Source organism: Prorops nasuta, unplaced genomic scaffold, assembly GCF_024137725.1.
Source record: "Prorops nasuta isolate Cenicafe-Biocafe unplaced genomic scaffold, Cenicafe_Pnas_1.2 PNAS00019, whole genome shotgun sequence".
Classification (NCBI taxonomy): domain Eukaryota; kingdom Metazoa; phylum Arthropoda; class Insecta; order Hymenoptera; family Bethylidae; genus Prorops; species Prorops nasuta.
Window position 1 is genome coordinate 3,097,418 of NW_027116816.1, and position 22,112 is coordinate 3,119,529.

At 35.0% G+C, this 22,112-nt stretch overlaps 1 protein-coding gene across 1 annotated transcript; it reads left to right on the forward strand.

The window, feature by feature from the left end:
• The first annotated feature begins 12,294 nt into the window (after nt 1-12,294).
• On the forward strand, nt 12,295-21,235 carry LOC136780462 (transmembrane protease serine 9-like). The gene is made up of 16 exons (XM_066738836.1): nt 12,295-12,507; nt 12,776-12,926; nt 13,053-13,302; nt 13,413-13,550; nt 13,631-13,773; nt 15,825-15,907; nt 16,560-16,710; nt 16,835-17,084; nt 17,185-17,322; nt 17,403-17,546; nt 19,025-19,095; nt 19,581-19,693; nt 20,237-20,387; nt 20,513-20,762; nt 20,871-21,008; nt 21,089-21,235. Exons 1-16 carry the CDS (start codon nt 12,456-12,458, stop codon nt 21,233-21,235), a joined length of 2,370 nt encoding a protein of 789 aa, XP_066594933.1. The 5' UTR covers nt 12,295-12,455.
• Nucleotides 21,236-22,112: the final 877 nt, after the last annotated feature.

Consider the following 22,112-nt stretch of genomic DNA (forward strand, 5'->3'; position numbering starts at 1 on the left):
TTACTACACTTATCGCTCTGACGGAATATACCTATAGGTGTTGGTATTGAACTTATCTCAATGATTAATACAGATAGGAAAGTGGATAGAGTCGCGTCATTTCTGCCTTCTGACAGTAGCCTGTCTTATGGCATGAGTTATATGCGTCCACCTCGAGGTAATGCAGTGATAAATGAGACTCGGTTTAAAGAAATTTTAACGATAACAAAGCATCTTGTAAAGATTTAAATGTCGTTTTCTGAAACGTACGTATTACGCAGTTTGTACACGAGTACACTTCCATGGAATAATATTGCTGTACATTAATCACATGACAGTGTGCATACCGTCTAATATATTACACGAACGTGATTGCACTCGATCGTGCTATACATTCAGATTTAAGTTAAAGCTTGTATATATCTCACAAATCAATGTGTTATGATTGATTTTACTTTATCCGAATCTCTTTACGATTCCGGCATGGCAGACTTTCATTGAGGAAAGCGTACTCTTTATCGTTCCCTAAAGAGGGAGCTCGCGCTTGTAATATAGGTAATGGTAATTTAATCCGAGCATCGTCAGACTCAGGATAGTGTATAAAGTACAAGACAATCTCTCTCGTTGCGAGGTAGCAGACTGATCAAGCTTCGCGTACCTACTCTTTCGTCGACAGAGACAGTAGATATAGTTAAAGCTGACTATAGTATAGTATATATATATATATATATATATATATATATAGTAAAACATAGGGAGAGCGAGCGAGAGAGCTAAATGTGAGTAAGAGAAAAGACCGAAAGAAGAATAGGGACGAAGCTAGGTATCTGGTATAGGATAAAGTTGTGGAGAGATGAAGAAGGAGATGCGGAGGGGGTAGTCGGAATGATGGAGCAAAGAGATGAAGGGGGAGAAGGGGGAAGAAGAGAGAGAGAGAGAGAGAACCAGATCCCCAGCCTCCTGGCGAAATCCTGTTGGATGACAAGGCGGGGGTTAGAGGACAGGTGCTACTGACGCCTTTGATCTCTTCCGCATTACACGCTGTGGAGTATCGCGCACAAAAAAGGGAATTATCAAAATATTCCGAGTGGTTGCGTTTTCTTCGCCAAAGGAAGCATAGACAATGTCACATCAAGACCAGAACCGATCTAAATGTTTCGTTCCATACGCCACTACCATTTCACTGAGAAATTATATCCTTTTTATATCAAGTGATACAATCTCTACTTTTTTTCCATATGATCCAAATAGCTGCAAGTAATTTGTAACGAAATAACGGGCAATGTTTTATTAGAATATATTGTGGGGCAGTTTGCCATGGCTTTGGTAACATATTTTTTGTATATTTATTGAAATTAAAAGAGCACAGATGGGTGATAGGTATAATAAAGCGAAAAAATCGATAAGCACAGGTACATACGCGATTAATTTAGTGTTAATCAGCAGATGTCATTTTTGGGACTCGTGTGCGAGTAGCAGTAGTGACAGAGTAGTAGTAGTAGAAAGAGTGAGATTCCCAATGGGCTTGAAAGCTGTTGACGACAAATCGAGGGTTAAAATGCTATCGGTAAATAGTGTCTGACGGCGAGGGGAGACGTCTGTCTCTCAGATGGCACAGGGATTATAGCCCTAATTTGGGCTATCCGCATGACACCGTACTTTAAACGGAGAGAGTGCCACCCCCCCCCCCCCCCTCTCTCTTCCGTCAGCCCCAATTCTATCGTGCCTGCCAATGATCAGGCACAGATTAGCATAGAACAATTGCCCCAAGGAACTTTTATCATCGAATTGCTCCATCTCGACTATACGAGTATAAACATATATATATATATTAAAGTAGAAACTAATGCATCAAATGAAACTACATAATTCTACTTGTTGTTCGCTAAATTACTGGTACATTTTCCATTCTATAATATCACGATGTTGGTTGCACTATATAGTCCGCAGAGCTGTGGACAAATGAAATGAGAAAATTGATGTTACAGTACTATAGTTGCGTATTGTAAAAAAGTGAAAAAGAAAAAGTTGGAGGGTTATTACTCAGAGAGCAACCTTTTCACAATAATATTCGATAATTCGAGATAATGCCACGAGTCTAATTAGATCAAATCACCGTGACCGCGGCACATCACGGCACAAAGTCATTTTCTCGTCGAAGAGAGCGCAGCTCTTTCATAAATCACCGCTGCGGACGGTCAAAATTCTTTCTTAATCTCGCGAGCACTTTGGACTGATCCGTAAGTGTCTGGCCAAACTGCTTTTGCATTCCGCTTAGTTAGAACATTTTTCAAACGCCAACGCTCTTTATTAGTAAATTATGACAAACGCCAATTTATCCTTCACAAACGCAATCATCGCTTTTTTGCTCCTCTAAATAATTCAAGTATAAAATTACTTGATTTATGCCGCAGCCCCGTTCGTCTCAGCGTTCTTCGCGGTAAACTGAAATAAAATCAATAGATTGAAACGCGAAGCTTATCGTTAGTGCTTTATTATTACAGGGAACATGCTTATGTAAAAAGTAAGATTTTCTTCTCTCAAATCGAATGGCGGAGGCGAGTTGAGATTTGCCCAAAAGCACGCGTGTTTTTTTTTATCGAAGTATATTGGAGCAGAGGTCTCTGCGAATGAAGAGAAAAGGAGAGATGGCACAATAATTGCGAAACAGTAGTTGAGCAAGGTTGAGCCGTTACCTTGAGGAGCGGGTCACGTAAAGCTTAAGCCATTATGAGATAGAGTTTTGCGTGCGAGTGTGTGTACGTGTTTCTGTGAAAATAGCGAACGAGTGAGTGAATTCGCCGCAAGAGTTGTGGTATATCTGATCGTGGGAGAAAAAATGGTAGATCGCGATCGTGCTGGGCCGTCTCGCGCGTTACTCACTGTACGCCGCATAGCCCAAAGGATAATTATAAGTTTCTCGATCGACGTAAAAGTTTCCGAGGATTTTTGCGCGGGATCGCCACTGCCGAGCCACATAGACGAGTGTGGGTGAGAAGGTATAGAGCAGCTGGGAAGAGAGGGTATCGACGAGCGAGAAGGTTCTGGTGGGGGAAGGGAAAGAGGAAGAGGAAGAGGAACAAGTGAAAAAGTAGAAGAAGAGGATGAAGAAGTATAGGGGAAGGGGGAGACTGAGGTGTAGGAGGTAAAGAAAGCAAAGGCATGAAGGACGAGAGAGAAGAAAATAGGGAGGGGGCGGTAGACCAAAGTGAAGGGTTCGCCGAACAGAGAGATTAGCTCACTCTCTCTCTCTCTCTCTCTCTCTCTCTGCTCACTCGGGACTTTCGTGTTTCTTGGATCCCCAAACCCGTAGATCACGATAATTGTGAGAACAATTCATCAGGAAACTCGGCGCTAAGCGATCCTCGTCGATTCATCCGCGAAATACCAATTTCTGAGCTGCTATTAATCGGAATCTATCATTCCTTCTATCCACGAGATATCGAAGCTTTGATGTGTGCAAAATCGAGCCTCCGGCTCTCTCTCTCTCTCTCTCTCTCCCCCCCCCCCCTCCCCCTCCCTCCGTTTTTGTCTTCCCGCAGGCCAATCAGAAATGCAGACGAACCGCGCGCTTAATAGAAATTCTTTAATGTGCCTGATTAATATAGCATCCTTCGCGTGCAGCGTGATCGCTTTATGCGGATTATCGGCTGAGTTAAGCTCGAATCCCAATTCCTTTCGTTATTTGACTATAACAAGGTTACACTGTTATAACTTATATCAATGTTAATACTGTCTATAAAACCTTCAAATCAGATTCATTTCGACGTTTCAACGAGGATAAAAAAGCTAATTTTTATTCAATTTTTCATTTTTTAAGAGTATATACGTCAGGTTTGCTTGAAATTAAACGCGACGCTTTGCTTAACGAGATTGGACAGTTTGTAATAAAGGCGGATGAAAGTGAGAAATTAATAATGAACTTTGCCCTTAACCTTTGAATTTAGGTAGTCGCGCGAAGAAACTGTCTTCAACATCTTCTTCGCTCATCAGTATTTAATTTACGGTTACTTTCCACGGACGCTCATGGTGAAAAGCGTTTACCGATCATAAACTGTGTACAGCTCGTCGGTAATACGCGTTTACGTAGTAATAGTAGGTCCTTCCTGGTTTCGCATACATACGTAACTTGAAATAATTATCCCTCAACTTCTATGTACGTTGATTTAATAATCTGAAAGCTAAACTAAATCTTCAAGTGGAATTGTTGTATAAATATAATCAGATAAACAACCAACACGTGTGCACATATATGCCCTCTCTTTATTGCCAGCCAGTAATATTAATTTCACAACGAGTAGCATGAACCCAGGAAATTATAAACAGATTACATATTCAGAATAAATTGAATCAAAGGTATTTCAGCATCTACATTCTTACCACGTGTCAAGTATACCAATCTTCCTATACCTCCGGTCATTTCAGATAAGGTATTTAAACCAGTTTGCTTATCATAGATATCGAGCGATAATTATCCGTCTAGCAACTAAAAGTAGCAGACATATACCAAATATTTAGCTTATATAAAATTATAGCTTGCGTATTCTCGCGATAGATTAGGGGTAAATAGAGGGATGAATTTTTGTAGAATCGTATTTGAAGGGAATTGCACCGTTTGGAAATGTAGTAGAGTTCCAAGTGGCCGTGGAGTCGAATCGTGGGAGAAACACGTGCGAAAGGTATAAGCTGCTGATTTGGCGGGTCTAAATGCAACCCTAAAAGTTGGAGGCAGCGGGCAAAGGAATGTATAATTAGGGGGCATAAAAGTAAGCATCGCCTACTCTTCGGGGCACTGGCAAAAGCAAATCAGTGGTGTGCTGTACCGTTTGTCGAGACTCGGTTATTCCTTGTTGCTGCAGTGGGTCGTCGCACCCACGACTCACAATTGTCGATTCCCATCGATTTTCGAAAGTCTCCGACTTCCCTCGAAAGGTAGGTGTGCTCAGCAATTTTTTCAACGTGATTACGCGCAGCTCTACCACCTCCTCACGGAGCCAGGGAGTCAGGGAGCCGACGCTGCTTTTAAAATCCTGCAAATAAGCACCCGTTCCATTTGCCAGCAACCGAGTGGACACTGCACGAGAATCGCGAGAAGAAACGTTCTGAGAAACCGCTAGGCGGGGGTGAAGACACAATCCAGGTTCCTTATTCCTCTCAGAAATTATTTTTGCACCAACATTTTTCTCCAATCGTTTCCAACAATTATATGGACAAAGCGATAATGAAAACCTTTGCAAAACTATATCTTTGAAATCTGTTATATTCTTATAATCATTAGGGAGCTGCTAAGAAAGTCGCTTTTATTAATTTATACTTTTATTAATAAAATAACACTGGAAAATTCTGAATAAAAATGGTCTATAACCTGCAACTCACGAGTGCTAAATTTATCCACTATATGCTATTGTTATTTTCAATATATAATAATTTGTAGGAATTTTTATAGGTCACGGTCTCTTGATTATTTTTATTCAAACAGATTTGATTCAGTTGTCAATTATTCTAGTGAAGAATTCGAGGTTGGAGAATGAGTTTGCATCGATTACACTTGCTGGGATCATAAGGGATGGGTTAACAACTATTTCAAGAGAGGGACGTGGTAATTTTTTAAAATATCGTTTATACTATAGCACTAGTGCGCTGCCGGGCGTCTTTTACTTGTTATTTTTGCTTGCACGCGTAGTCAAGCTAAGTTAAAAAAAAAAAGCGAAACCGAGTCGACCTCTTTTCACTGATTGCACTCAATTCCACGGATCTCCGAAGGATCGAATGATTTTCGCTCGTCGTTTATTCCGCAAAACTGGAGGTCGTGCTATCGATGATACCTGCGAACGACGAAAAACTCGCCTGAGAAGAGACCAAATGCGAACTGGCGTGGGATTTTAACGCAATGTTGCAATTTTTTCCAACGCCCCCGCCTACGGGCACTGCTTTTGCATTCTTTAGCCCTTGTGGTAGAAATCGCGAGAAAGCAGAGAAAAATTAAGATTCCTTCTTCATCGTCGATTTCGTCCAGGCCAAGACTCTGATTGAAGTAAGTCGTTGCTCATGCGATACAACTGATGGGCTTTCCCAGGGTGTACTCGATATGCTCCAGGCTGTACTTTGCACCTTATACTCAAGTACACCTTATTCTACCATGCTTTTTCAATTAAAGTTTTGCAACAATTGCAAATTGCTCCCCTTATTCGTAACAAAATAACAGGTACAATTGTTATGCATTGATACCAATCTTGATTTAAATTGTAAAAAAATATATGGTAATATATCAATTAAAAATTCGTAAGGAGATACTAACTTACATTATAGTCCTACAAAAATCATAATATTATTTGTGGTAAATAAAATACTTGCTTGATATAATAATAAAATTATCATTCACCATTCTCTGCTCGTCTTGATAATTTTCAAATTTGAAGATGGAAGGACTTGTGCACCAACCTATCTATTATAGCACAGTCTTGTCTACTTTGATTACGTCAAGTCCTCTACAATGTTTTTTAACCTTCAAAGTCTTTGTCATTTTTTATTTCCTCCTTCGAAAGGTTAGACTCAAAGTCCAACGTTTTAAATTTGGGGGATCAGAAGCTTAAACAATCTATCTTATAAGAATGAGAAGGTGGGTGAGTTGAATAAGCGTGAAATTTGCTGTTTTTCTGGATTCCTGTTGATTCGAGACATGGCAAAAGTAATAGGAATGCTAGGTCGGCCGCCCCCTTTCAAGAATCCTATCCTATCTTGCGAGCCGAGTATGGAAGTGGGTTCTTGATGTAGTTGAGTAGGTATTTCCGAAGCTGTAATCTTCGGAAACACTCCTCCACTATGCTCGCGGGCGTCTTTTGCACCTCTCTCTCTCTCTCTCTCTTTCCCCCTTTTTCTCTGACCCCCTCCTCCATACTTCTCCAATTCTTTCTTCTCTCGCTTTCTTCAAGGAGTAACAAAATTCACCACGTCCCGCCATATTCCGCCAATTGCAATTGAGACATTCATCCAAATTTTAATTATCTTTAAACACTCCATAGTTCAAATCTGTAAAATTGCTTTATCAGATACAACAATTTTTACGGTCAATTTATTTGTAACGGTATTGATAAAACAAACGATTGATTGATTGATTTACATAACTGAGATTATTGTTAATGCTCATTGCTTACTGCTAATTCTCTTCGCACATTTTTCATTATACATGATTTTCACAGACCTACCATAGATTAAGATATAAACCTTATCAGAAATTCCATCGATGATTTTTATTTTTGTGCTAAATATAAATAAACAGTACTATATCTATTATTTTATGAAAGACTTATCAACGGAAGATGACGCAAAACGTGTATTTTTATGCACCGCGATATCTGTAATCTCGAACGAATTTAATTAACCATTCGGTTGATTAACAGATTGACCGCTACGTCGATCGTTATGTTGACCGATCCATACCTTGCTTCTGAGGTCATTTCAGTCGTATTGACCACCGTGCGGTAACTTCCATTTTTGGCTTGCAATTACCACGGCGTTATAAACACTATATCTCATAAATTTTTATGAAGCAGCGGAGTCATAACGTCAGAATAATGAAAATGATCGCCTTAATAATTTCAAGTAAATTTTCAAAAAAAAAATGAGTTATGCTTATAATTAAAAACTTTATATTAATTTGTTATCGTCCCACGCTGTGATGCCAGTTTCTGCACTTTTACAGCAACCGAGTCTAATGAAGAGGAACACGTACATGCATCACAAACGCACACTATGTGAGATACGCGAATGTGCGTTGGCTGTAAAAGTGCAGAAACTACATAACATCTTTGCCCTCGCGAAAGATATATCGGATATCAGTCTGGAGATCAACCTGGTAATATATTTCCAATTTTCCTGCAAAATTAGACAATATACATTGTGGAACGATTGCTGCTAACTACACAAACCTTATCGTTTGTAAATAATGCATTATAGAACAAAAATCAAGAGATACTTACAAGTGTATCGGCGACGATTGATTTTAAAAAAGCCACCGAGACACTGTTATCTTCTACGTGATGTATTTACATTATACTTTTTTCAACAATATTTAGTGCTCCATTGGCGATAAAGGCGCATCCGGTGGAAGAATCTGGTTAAAAAAATAGGGTTGTCATTGAGAGACGTAGGAATGACAGAATGATTTGAAAAATTCTATCGGAGTATAGGTGTTAACTCTGAATGCAACACGAGAGGTTCTGTACATTAATCGAATTAACGGGAAGAGATATGAGATTATGAAAGAATATTCAACGTCAATTATACTATACGGTAGAGAATGCAACGGTGAGTTATCAGAGGTGGTCGTATTGGTATGCGCAGTCGCGCGTTTTCGTGAAAATCGCTATGGCCGAAACACCATCTGTCATATCGGATTGTTAACTCGGTTATAGCTCACGCATATCAAATCGTACATCGAGCGGTGGTAGTAATAGCTTTATACATAGTATACCACATGTATATATGTATATATATGTATATACGACAGTGTGCTCTCGTTCGCACAAGCCACAATCACCAAAGCGCGCGAGCGTAAAACGTGCAGCGGTAATGCGATTTGGATATATGGAGAGTCCTGTGGGATATTACGGCTCCAGATCCTTTTCCCTCGTGAGATACCATAAATGATATGCATATGTAAATATCTCGACTGAGCAGCACGAATTAGCGTTACGGCAGAAAGCTTCACTGCCAGCCACGAATCGCTTTAGACACACTTTCCTTCGCCTGTATATATATATATATACCCTGTGAGAAACAAATTTTCTATCCCTTTTCTATGTGGTTTACTCCCATACATATATACACTTTGATATATAATGTAAGAGAGTTGGGTATTATTATATAAATCGAATAAATTGTATTTGTTTTATTATTTTCTTAATCATGGAATGATTGTGTTTTATATTGATTGATATAATTGATATATTGAAATTTTAACGTTATTTTTGGTGAAATGATAAATAAAAAATTTGTTATCCTGTTTCTGATATTTTTCAAGGCAAACGTGTATCAAGTGTATCAGTGTGGGTGCTTCCACTGGTAGCCACGGTAATCCACACGCACTTAATTTTATCTCACGACCCGTCCCCGTAACCAACCCCCCAGTTCTCGACTCCCCTCCCAACCACAACCATCGTACCCGCTCCTGGTGCCAGGGATGATCCTGTTAACAGGATCAAGACTCGCGCGCTAGTCGAAGGGTTCTTGTTATTCGCAATCGCTTTCCTACCCGATCCTTGGGGACTCCAAAGACCCGCTCTTACCGTACTCCCAGAATTACCACAATAGCTACGATATTCATTTGCAGAATACACAATGAACCGAATTACTTGATTCCTCCATTCAGCCTTATTCTCGAGAAAGCCTTTCTCTTTGCCAACGGAACTAGTAAATATTATAACGACTGACGGAGAATACGTATGATGATTAGTGTGCTTATAAACTTATAGATATATACGTTGTAAAGATCTCGCACGTCTTACCTTCTAGAAGTTCAAGGAGGAAAAGAAAGAATGATTACACTTTCATTCTTTCGATATTAGTATCACATTAATAAATCATAATTTCAAATTCTCACGTTAGGATGCTTGATTGAACATGACGTCAATAGATTATCAGTACTTGAGTCTGTAAGTGATTTGATATTTATTTAACAGAGTTTGCAAATACTTTGATCAAATTGTAATCTGAAATTGCGAAGTTCCTACTGAATACTTGGAAATATTCCAAAATATTATTAATTCCTATGCTAAATAAATGCCAATACTATGATCGAAAACCTTCATATATTTATCACAAACATTTGTTATATTTTATAATCGTAGATTCACTCCTAATATGTTTCATAACGAAAGTAGAGTTAGTAAATTCTTCAAGTTACTCATTAAATATATTTGTAATTGGTACTTTGTCATATTAATTTGTAATAATACACGTACGATGATGCAGCGAATACATTTAGAATACCTTCTGATTTAATAAAGTTACCAACACTAAATATTGCCTCTATAACCAGATTAAGTAAATTCAAGAACCGTTTCCCTCTAAATCTATTTGCGTTGTATCATATCTTCATTGCACCAAGTTTATCGAGTAAATTCAAGTGCAATAAACAAGATTCTCGTCAAAATAACATAAACCACTCAAACCATATCCACATGGGATCGATAATGCCTTTGTGGAATGCTAAGTGCAACTATTAATTTATACACCATGGCAAGAAAGTGCAAAACTTCTTATCACATTTAAAATATTTAAGTAATAAAAAGAACAACCATATCAAGTTAGAGAAAAATAAACAGGAAAAATTTTCGTTAGACAATTTATGAAAGGTTAGATATATTTAGATATCCTCAATCTTTTTTGAATGACTGAAAATTTTTATCGAATGCAAATAGTAGATTAAAAGCAATATTACGATAAGTAGATGAATGTATGAAGTATGGGCTTCCTAGTACTTTTGATAGTTATTTGGTTAATGAAGTTTCGCTTTCAAACCTTATCTAATTAAAATGGATGCTTATTATCATGAAAAATTGAAGACATCAGATTGCTTCATTACCGAAATTATCAAGAGTCTTGCAAAACAAAATTAAATAACTGCGAGCAAGAAAAGTCACACATTATCGAAAAATATCTAAGTTCCCTTCCTACGTGAAGAACGCAACCAGAAGATATGCTCCCTTATCTCGAGCAGGCTTGCACTGTCGAGCTAATGATTTGCAAACATCGTCTTTCTGCTCGTTCCGCTCATTACAAAGTTTTGCCAAGCATACTGCAGGTGAACAAGCCAGACATCCTGAAGAGTTTGGAGAGGCCGCACTGCAGACGATAGCTTTGCTAATGCATTGTTTACAATATGGAACCATTCATTATAAATTTATCATTTTTAAGAGTATATAAAAACGTATATACATAATGGAAAGACAACTTTTTTATTTGAGAATATAACAACACTTACAATTGTACATCTATACTGCATTTCATTCGCTAATAATTCTTCCTTTTGAAATAACATAAGAGTTTATATTGTTTTATTTATTTAATAAAATCATATACTAAATATAACATACCAAACACAAATTGAAAAATAAATTTATTTTTACATATATGTACGCAGCTATATGTATAGAAGCTTTCTTGAAACATGGAATCTAGCGCCACCTAGTGGAAATTACATTATGTGTAATAAAGATATACTCTTATTAGTAAATACTTATAATCTTTAATAATCCACTCCCTCCATTAAATATTATAAAATGCATATTTTACTTATTATACGATTTACTTCTTGTCATAAATGTTAAACTTACAGTGACCTTCAATACCGACTTATCATTTATCAGTTGTAGGCAACTATAATTTTACTATGGCAAGTCCTATATATTGATAATAATAATTATTTTCTTATGCATGAAAATAATTTGTTTAATTTATTAATATAAATTTTGAAATACATTTATCATTCCACACAAATACAAGTATCAATGTAAGATTACAGTATTACCAGAATGGAATTCAACAATCAACACTAAGCTTTGATTTTGTTTTTTAATTCCAAGAAATAATAAACATTTAAGATAAACGGTCAAACAATAAATCTTAATCTTTATCTTGTCAATCGAAATTTTCTTATTACGTGAAATAATTATATCGACTAAGGAAGTGATAAATGAGTATTAAAAAAAGTTATTTTAAAAATTCTATTTGCTTAAATTACAAATTAGAATCAAGCTGATTTACTCTGATATGAAATAATGTTATCATGACTAAATAGGCAACTGATAGCTGCAACTACGTCTTCCTAATCTAAACATTGCAATATATTTACAATTATGTGTCGTATAAACAAAAGAAAATAACAATTGAATATGTAAATATTTATCAATTCTTCTTTATAATAATCAAATAATTTACGTTAAAAGGGGATGGCCAAACATACTAAGCAAACATTTTAATATTCATCGTCCTAAATAATAAATATATTATTTGTATACAAAACACAGTTTTTAGTATTTCTAGAAATTTGTATTCACTATTAACGTGAATATATACAAAATTTTACATTTATAACATCCGATGTACACTATTAAAAATATAACACATGATCTTAACGCCAGATGCAATGAAACTGCAATAGACTTGTGTGCGATTATTTTAAGGTAAGAGGAAGATTTCAAATTTATCAGTTTCGCAATAGAATGTTTCTTGTCCAAAGATTATTGAAGGACGATAAAAGAAATATCAATAGTTTCAAAGATTTAATAAACTCAAATAAACGGGCACTTTCACATAATTGCGAGATAAGCTTCCGTGATGGCCTATGTGCATATTGAAAAGTAATCTATTATCGCGCGTAATTGTTAAATCAGCGTGATTGATGACACTTCAGGTACAAGTATATAATGAAGCTTGAAGAATCGAGAGGCATCAGTTGAATAACTTCCAACATCATGCAAGCATTAACAGCTCTACTCGTCGCAGGATTAGCACTTTGTGCCTATGGTAAATACATCCTTCACATAATATTTATTACATATCAGTGAATTATGTTAATATTCTACTTTATAAATACGCAAACCTTTATTTTTGGTAATACATAACTGACTGCATAATTTCTTCGTGTAACATATAGCATTAGAATCTATACGGAGCAAAAAGTTACATTAATTGACAATTTAATTCATAATTGCATTTCTTGAACACAAATGACATCGCGAATCAAATGTAATATTGGTTCAAATAAACATTGTCCACATTTAAATATTCAAAGGTCTACCAACCGGCCGTATCGTTGGTGGTCATGATGCACCTGAAGGCAAATTTCCGTATCAGATTTCCCTGAAATACTTAGGAAGACATAACTGTGGCGGCTCCATTCTCAACAAACGTTACATCCTTACTGCTGCTCACTGTGTTAAGGGGTATGTAACAATTGTAGCAGAATTCGGTCACAATTTGTATTTGGTAGTCACACTGTGTATCAGAAATGAAAAGTAAAAAACGAAACTTTTTTAAACATAATATTAATTATCGCTTACAAAATATAGTCTCAACAAGGATCTCCTCACCGTCGTCGTTGGAATCACCGAACTTAATAAACATGGTGACGAATACAAGGTCGAGTCATACCTGGCCCATCCTGATTACGACTCCTACAAATTCGTCAATGATATTGGTATTATCAAACTAGCTGAGGACATTAAATTTAATGACAAGGTGAAATCCATCGAACTTCTTAGCGAAGAGCCCAAAGAAGAGGTTAACGAAGTGGTTTTGACCGGATGGGGAAGACTTTCGGTAAGTCCATCTTAACTCTTAATTGATAAGAGTCACATATTTGCTACCGTTTATTGCTTATTGGAAAAGAAAATAATTACAAGCTTAAAATACATTTTTCCTGATCACAGGCTGGTGGAGCACTTCCCAATCACCTTCAAGAAATCACTCTAGTCACCACCACTGAAAAAGCTTGTAAAGCTGTTCACTGGAGAGTAGATAAGAGCCACATCTGTACACTAACGAAGAGAGGCGAAGGTGCTTGCAATGTAAGCAGTTTAAATGTTATTATTTTATGTTCTTATGAATGCTTTAAAAATAAAATTAATTACGATTTAAACAATCTTAGGGTGACTCTGGCGGCCCACTCGTTAATGAACAAGGATTTCAAGTTGGTGTTGTTTCTTTTGGTCGCCCATGTGCTCTTGGCGCACCTGACGTATACAGTAGAGTATCTTACTTCTATAAATATATCACGGAAAACAGCAAATTGTAAATTTTTTAAATATATTTTTTAATGTTATAAATAATATAATTTTAAATTATTCGACTACGTGCGAACTTTCCTTTCATTTTTAATTATTATTATCTTAAGCTTTTTAAACTAAATGCATCCGCAATTCTTATTCGCGATCATCAAATGGTATAATATTTAAATCTTTGCGTATCTGTTTAGATTCTATTTCTGATAATTTCATTGTTAGTTTAGTGTGACATAAAAAAAATAGTAATAGCATAAATGAGCGCAATTAAATTATATTATAGGGACGGCTTAGATCGATATAATTATTGTCAATACAAATGCCAGATAATAGCAAATGAATAGTTTTAAATGTAGCTCCCTAAATAGCTCGCGCTTTTACAAAATTAGCAATGGATGTAGGGTGTCTTGCTGGTGCTTGTTAAAAATTATTACAAAAATTATATCACATGCAATAGGCATGGTTGGTAACGCGTATTTAGATTTTGATATACGCTCCTTATCACGTTCACGCTGGGATATACCATTGGTGAATCATGGCTTGATCAAAACTGTATATACTATGTACAGGGGCCGCTAGATAAATTCACCCTGTGTCTGAAAATGCAAAAAACGTGATGGCGGATAATAGGCGTATGATTCGTTGATAATAGATAGTGAGATGAACAAAAGTGACACCTGTTTCTCTCTGTCACTTACATTGCTCCTCCCAACATTCTAAATTCATTTGTTAATCTTAGAATAGATGGTATCAAAGTGAGAGAAAAGTAGCGCACTTATTTCTCCTTTTCTCTTTCTCTCTCATAAGCTCTGATACTATCAATTCTAAGATTAACAATTGAATTTAGAATGTTGGGAGGAGCAATAGGAGTGACAGAAGGAAACAACGCGTCACTTTTGTTCATATCTCTATCTATCATCAACGAATCATATGCTTAATGTCCGCCATCACGATTTTTTCATTTTTAGACATTGGATCACTTTATCTGATGGTCCCTATATAAAAATTGCAAATTCTTTTTTTTTTTACAAGTTTTAAACAATGTCCTGTAGAGTTTAAAAATGTTCCTAGAATTTTGAGACCATAAAAAAGCCCGTGTAGAGCGGTTCATTAATTTGTTCCAATTTAGGTGGGGTTATTAATTTCGTTAAAAGTGTGATATATCGTAGACCAGACCGATAATAATTGGCATGCCTTTAACCAATTACTTTTGAAGTGGATTTATATTGTTATCAGTGTGAGGCCGGATTACGGACGCTTAGATCCTCCACTATGACTCCTAAACTTATGTGTATACCGCCGTTGAGCACTACTATCTTATACAGCAAGTTTAGCTGTCCCGATTTTTAAATCGATTTAGCTAAATGACTAATATTTACTGCAGCAAAATGCTGAAATTTAGTCACCCATAGTTGGGCTCGATTCTACAACGTTCAGATGATGAGACAGTCGCCCTTACCTATTACGCCATCCGGTATATTTATTAAATTAATTTTGTATTTTCGTATATTTATTTAAATTAGGACACTTATTTATTTCGAAAAATTTGATAAAATATTGATTTTCTTTCTAAAGCCTTATTGTGAACTTTTATATAGTATCAAATTAATTAGCTAATTGGGTAGAATAAATTATATAACAGTAGCATCTGTAAATAATATTTTCTATTCAGTCACTAAGCTTTTACTAGGTACAAACAATTATTTAACAGTGAAATCTATAATCTATAGATTTCAGTCAGTCATTAAACAGTGACTAGGTAAGAAATCATACTTTGTATCACTCAGCTTATAAACAATATTTATCTGCAAGTCATTAGATAGTGACTAGAATGTTCTTATTATATAAAAATATATAAAACTGCTGCATGAGTTTAGAACGTATTACAGTAATATCAAATTTATAGATATTAGATTGATATTAAAAATTGAAGAACGGTATTGTTGACCTATCGAAATTATATAATTCTGATACTTATCTGGTACTTCCGATCTATACAATAAAGAAAAGCATTATTGTCTATTAATGCTTAAACAATACTTAATACGTATTCGTCTTCAGCGGTATTCGTATTTGTATTGTAGTTAATATATTAAGTCCAGTATTGTTCCAATACCATAAATCGAGTACTGATTTTATATCACGTCAGTATTTCTTTGGACCTTTATTTCTACAAATTCCGACATTTCATACATTGGAGATTGAACTTCTATATAAGATTTATTATTAAACATTTTTCGATTAAAATATTTAAAAAATCGATGATCGACCTGTGATAAAGAAATATTAAATTAACTCTTTACAAAAATTTTACAGAATTGAAAGATAAGCTTCTGTGCTGGCCTATGTATAGATATTGAAAATTAATCTATTATCATGTTTAATTGCTGAATCTACGTGAGTGATAACACTTCGGGAATAAGTATATAATCGAGCTTTGAGACTCCAGAGAGGCATCAGTTTGAAATACTCTCAAAACCATGAAAGTATTAACAGCTTTACTCTTCGCCGGATTAGCGTTTTGCGCTAATGGTGAGTATACCTTTTATATCACATTTTATACGCCTAGGTGCATTATACTCTTGTGAATCTATAAATGCTTAAATCATTATTTCTGCATGGTAATGCACAACTAACAGTAAACCTTCTTCTCGTAATATAAAGAATATCATTAAAATCTATTTAAAAATGATAGTTACAATTTACCTATAATTACATTTTTCAAACACAAATGGCATCGCGATTCAAAAGCAATGTTGGTTTAAATAAAAAATCAAAACATTTAAACCTTTAAAGGTTTACCATCCGGACGTATCGTCGGTGGTCATGATGCACCTGTTGGTAAATATCCATATCAGGTTTCCCTGAGATACGGAGGTCAGCATGTCTGTGGTGGCTCCATCCTCAACAAACGTTACGTCCTTACTGCTGGTCACTGTGTTTCGGGGTAAATAAAAAAAATACATATATTTAATCATCTTTTGTATTCTGTAATCATAACGTATCATAAATAAAATTTAAATAAGGACAACTTTTTAAGACCAATGTTAATTAATGCCTTTCAAATTCAGTTTATTTGTAGATTTCCTCGGCGTTACCGTCGGAATCACCGAACTTATTACTGAACGTGGTGCCTCCTACCCTCTCGAAACGTATGTGATCCACCCTGACTTCAATCTCGAGAAACACTACAATGATATCGCTCTTGTCAAATTATCTGAGGATATTGAGTTTAACGACAAGGTGAAACCTATTGAACTTCTTAGCGAAGAGCCCAATGGTACTTACAGTGTCATTTTGACCGGATGGGGACGTGTTTCGGTAAGTCACATCTTAATTTTTAAGAATATAATCAATATTTACTATTTATCATTGCTTATAGGAAAACAGTTTATTATTAAAAACTTTTTTTTAATCACAGACCGATGGAGAAGATTCAAATCATCTTCAAGTAATAAGTCTAAACACCACTACTGAAAAAGCTTGTAAAGCTGTTCACGAGTATGCGAATGAGAGCCACATCTGTACTTTGACGAAGAAAGGCGAAGGTGCTTGTACGGTAGGCAGCTTAATTTTCATTATTTGATGTCCTTATGAGTGCTTTAAAAATCAAATTAATTACGATTTATTCAATTTCAGGGTGACTCTGGTGGCCCACTCGTTAACGAACAAGGAAAACAAGTTGGTATTGTTTCCTATGGCGATCCTTGTGCTAAAGGCAAACCTGACGTATTCATGAAAGTATCTTATTACTACAAATATATAATGGAAACTATCAAATTGTAAATTTCTTAAATAAATCATTTAAAATTATAAAAAATATAATTTTAAATTGCACATGAATACCTGCGAACTATGCTATTAGTTTTGTTTAAAACTATAAAAATTATTCGAAAAACATTCTCAGATCATAGATTGGAAATACGAAACATTTAATAAAAACATAAATGAAGCTCCATATTTTAATACTGTTGTAATATTGTTATAATCGATCCTATAATAAAAAGAATCGAAAATAACAAATTTTAAAGTTTCTGAGGAGAAATGTTATAGTATCAGGTGAGACTAATAAAGTCAAGCTATAAAATGTTCTGCTTCCTGTATACAGGACCAGTCAGATAATAACTCATATCAAGACGCAGAGGCTCACTTGAAGTCTCATGGTAGGGACTAAAGCACATGATTCACATGATTGGGCGCGGAGAGAGGGACAAATGATCATTAAGCGAGGAAAGAGTGCAACTTTACTCAAGGCGCTTCTCTGTTACTCTTAGTAGTCTTTCTTATTGAAACGCAAATTAATAAAATTCATTAGTTGCTAGAAAGAAAGAAAGAGAGAGTGAGAGAGAGAGAGAGAGAGAGAGAAAGAGAGAGAGGCCAACAAAAGCAAGCGAAAGCCAGTATCACCAAATTTATTTTGTCAATCTACATTTCAAAAAGATAAACTACTATAGAAATGACAGAGAAGCAACGCCAGCAGCATAGCTCTCTCTCTCTCTCTCTCTCTCTCTCTCTCTCTCTCTTCAATTGAGCCTCCGCCTCTTAATATACGAATTATTTAATAAACCCTGTATAGTTTCATATCTACAAAAAAGCCACATTTTAACCATTTAAATATATAAGTCTCAAAATTGTGACATGTAGAAGGATTCTGGGGGCACATTTGAATTCAGTGAAATAAATGTCTTTGAGAAAACTTTTGAGTACTTCTGTAATATAGTCTTGTTCATCTGTTTTATAAACTCTAGGTAAATGCATTCATAACTTGTAATTGATTAGGTAATATAATGTTTCAACCTTCGGAGGATCTATTTAGACTCTTAGCTATTTCATGATAAATTAGTAGGAAATAAAACAAAAATTTGTTCCTACATGAATTGACGTAATCGAATTCAATTAGCAATAATTTTGACTGATATAATTAATTATTCTTAGCTTAATCACCAGATAATGTCGAATTGATTAGGTATGAAATATTACACATTATTAAGCTTATGCTTTCATAAAATTGAAAGATTGAAATTCCGCGTGTTGGTGTATGGTATAGATATTAAAAAATATTACGTGTAGGAATATGCTTGGTTAATACCATTTAAGACTTAGATATAAAAGACCTTTTATAATATCTATATATAAGAAAAAAGCAAATGCTCTCCCAATACTTTTCAAGCATTAATCGCTTTAATTATTGCAGAATTAACAATTTATATTTATGGTGGCTGTCTAAAACCTTATAATATATCAATAAATTGTAACAAAAGGCCAGCGACCAAGAAGTACCACCGTCTACTGCTAGATGGCCACCGCTGCGAGGCGTCTCGCGACTAAAAGTGTAAATTGTGTAAACTGAAATTATTCGATTACATAAAAGCTTTCTGTTCATGTTTCATTATTGTATTCAGTTAAAATTTCGTTCTAACTTTGATTAAACTTTTTACACTTAATTTTCTTATATATATTTAATCTGGCACAACCTTTTCGGGACAAGATAACTAAAGGGTACATCTGATGTAAAAAATGGCTCACAGTAAATGATTCAAATACTTAGCCCTATTACTAATATAGTATAAAGTTTTTTTGTAAATTTAAAATAGTTAACGTAAATTTAGGTGTCTCTTTTTTTGTTTGACTGTATTTGACTAAAATGTTTTAAAAATCGAAGATCAGCCAGCGATAAATAAATCGTTTTCATTAATTTTGATTGAAACCACATTTTCAAACAAAGGCAAGATAAGATTTCGTGTTGGCCTATGTGGATATTCAAATTAATCTTTATCACATGTAATTATTAAATCTCCGTGATTGATGATACTTCAGATGTAAGTATATAATGGAGCTTGGAGAATCGACAAGCATCAGTCGAAAAAGTTGCAGCACCATGCAAGCATTAATAGTTCTACTCTTCGCAGGATTAGCGTTTTGCGCTTATGGTAAGTAAATGTTTCGCATAATATTTTTTATATGCATGTCAGTAAATTATATTATTACAAATTTATAAATACTTAACTCTCATTATGCGGATTTCTTTAACAAATCTTAATATTAACAAAGGTTCAAAGTGACTCTATGTATACGATCGCAATTACATTTTGTCGAAAAATATTCCACATGTTCTTTGTATGAAATATATAAACCTTTAAAAAGTCAAGTCAAATTATAAAATACTATGTTTTAGTCGTTAAAGAACGTGCTATAAGCTGATTATTCAATGCTTATTTTGAATAAAGTTATGGCATCACAGTGAGCCCGTTTGCTTAATAAAGATTAAATATTTGTTACTGTTAATACACAAAAATAGCAGCAAGTCTTCTTTGTGCGATATCAAGCATAGTATTAAAATCTAAGAAAAAAATGAATGTTACATTAATTGATCATTAATAGCAGAAGCTTTTATTACTTAAAATTAAATGGCATATCGTGATTAAAATAAAAATTAGTTTCAATTGAAGTTAACAACATTTAAACGTATAAAGGTTTACCATCCGGGCGTATCGTCGGTGGTCATGATGCACCCGAAGGTAAATATCCATATCAGGTATCCCTAAAATACTCAGGCAGACATCGATGTGGGGGCTCCATCCTTAACGAACGTTACATTCTTACTGCTGCTCACTGTATTCAGGGGTATGTATAACTAATATCAGAATTCGGTCACATTTTGTATTCTGTAATCCCAAACTATTATAAATAAAATATAAATAACATAATATTTTTAAAGATAATGCGTTAATTATTATTTTTAAATGCAGCATCGTAAAGGATTCCCTCAGCATTGCCGCTGGTATTACCGAACTTAATAAACATGGTGTAGAATACAAGGTCGACAGCTTCCTGGTCCATCCCAAATACAACTCTGGCAGATTCCTCAATGATGTTGGTATCATCAAAGTAGTTGAGGACATACAATTTACTGACAAGATACAACCCATTAAACTTCTCAGCAAAGAGCCTGAAAAAGAGACTTACGACGTGGTTTTGACCGGATGGGGAAGGCTTTCGGTAAGTAGCACCTTATCTCTTTATAGTAATGATATATTTACTACTGTTCAGTGCTTATTGAAAAAATAATTTATTAGAAGCTTAAAAACACTTTCTTCCCAATCACAGGCCGGTGGAGCACTTCCAAATCACCTTCAAGAAATCAACCTAGTCACCACCACTGAAAAAGCTTGTAAAGCTTCTCACTGGCAAGTAACTAATAGCCACATATGTACTTTAACGAAGAGAGGCGAAGGTGCTTGCAATGTAAGTAGCTTAACTGTCATTATTTAATGCTCTTATGAATGCTTTACAAATAAAATTAATTACTATTTATTTAATTTTAGGGTGACTCTGGTGGTCCACTCGTTAACGAAGAAGGATTTCAAGTTGGTATTGTTTCCTTTGGATACCCATGTGCTCTTGGCAGACCTGATGTGTACAGCAGAGTATCTTACTTTTATGATTATATCGTGGAACACATCAAATTGTAAAATTTTTAAATAAATCAACCAGTCTTATTAACAGTATATTTTGAAATTTTATTATTCTACTATCTGCAAACTCTCCTTTCATTTTCTACTGCATAAGTCTACGAGTTAAATTTTTTTTTTGTTACGAATGTATATAAAAGAGTTTTCGATGGTTATTGATGTTCTAAATCCAAATCCCCTCTAAAAGAATTGCTCTATCACTTCAGGATTAAAAGATAGGTGTAAAATCAAAAGATATCCGAATTTTTACATTGGACATATTCGTAATTCTGCTGCAGATTTAACTAACGACCTTTTTTGTTGCGCCCTCATTGAGACCCTATAGGAACACGTGAACTAGCCAATGATGGTGATCACGACGGATCGCAATTGAAAATATTCGGAAAACGTTACCGCGATGATCGGCGGAGAAAATAGGCTATATATATCTCGAAAGAATAATAGCAACGAAATAAAATCAGTCACACTAGCCTACTAAAATCAAGCGAATGCCAAACTATATACTGTGACAAGTTTAATCATTTATCACCAGTCGGGTAATATCCAACACTCATGCACATTTACAGAATAGGAAGATATTAATCCCTTGTTGGTGTATTTATAGATAATACATTATAGAGAGTATATAGGCATGGCTGATAACACAACAGTCAGGGTTAGATATATAAAGGACTTAGCAATATCTAGAGGCACTAGGTTAGAAATCTGTCAAAATCATGCGAGCATTTATAGCTTTAATCTTGTCATTCGCAGAGTTAACGCTATGCGTTTACGGTATGTGACTAACCCTTTATAACATTTTCAATGAATTACATTTATACTTTTCATAATTATAAAAATCTTTCAAACTGTTCTAATCGATCATATTAAAAAAGTT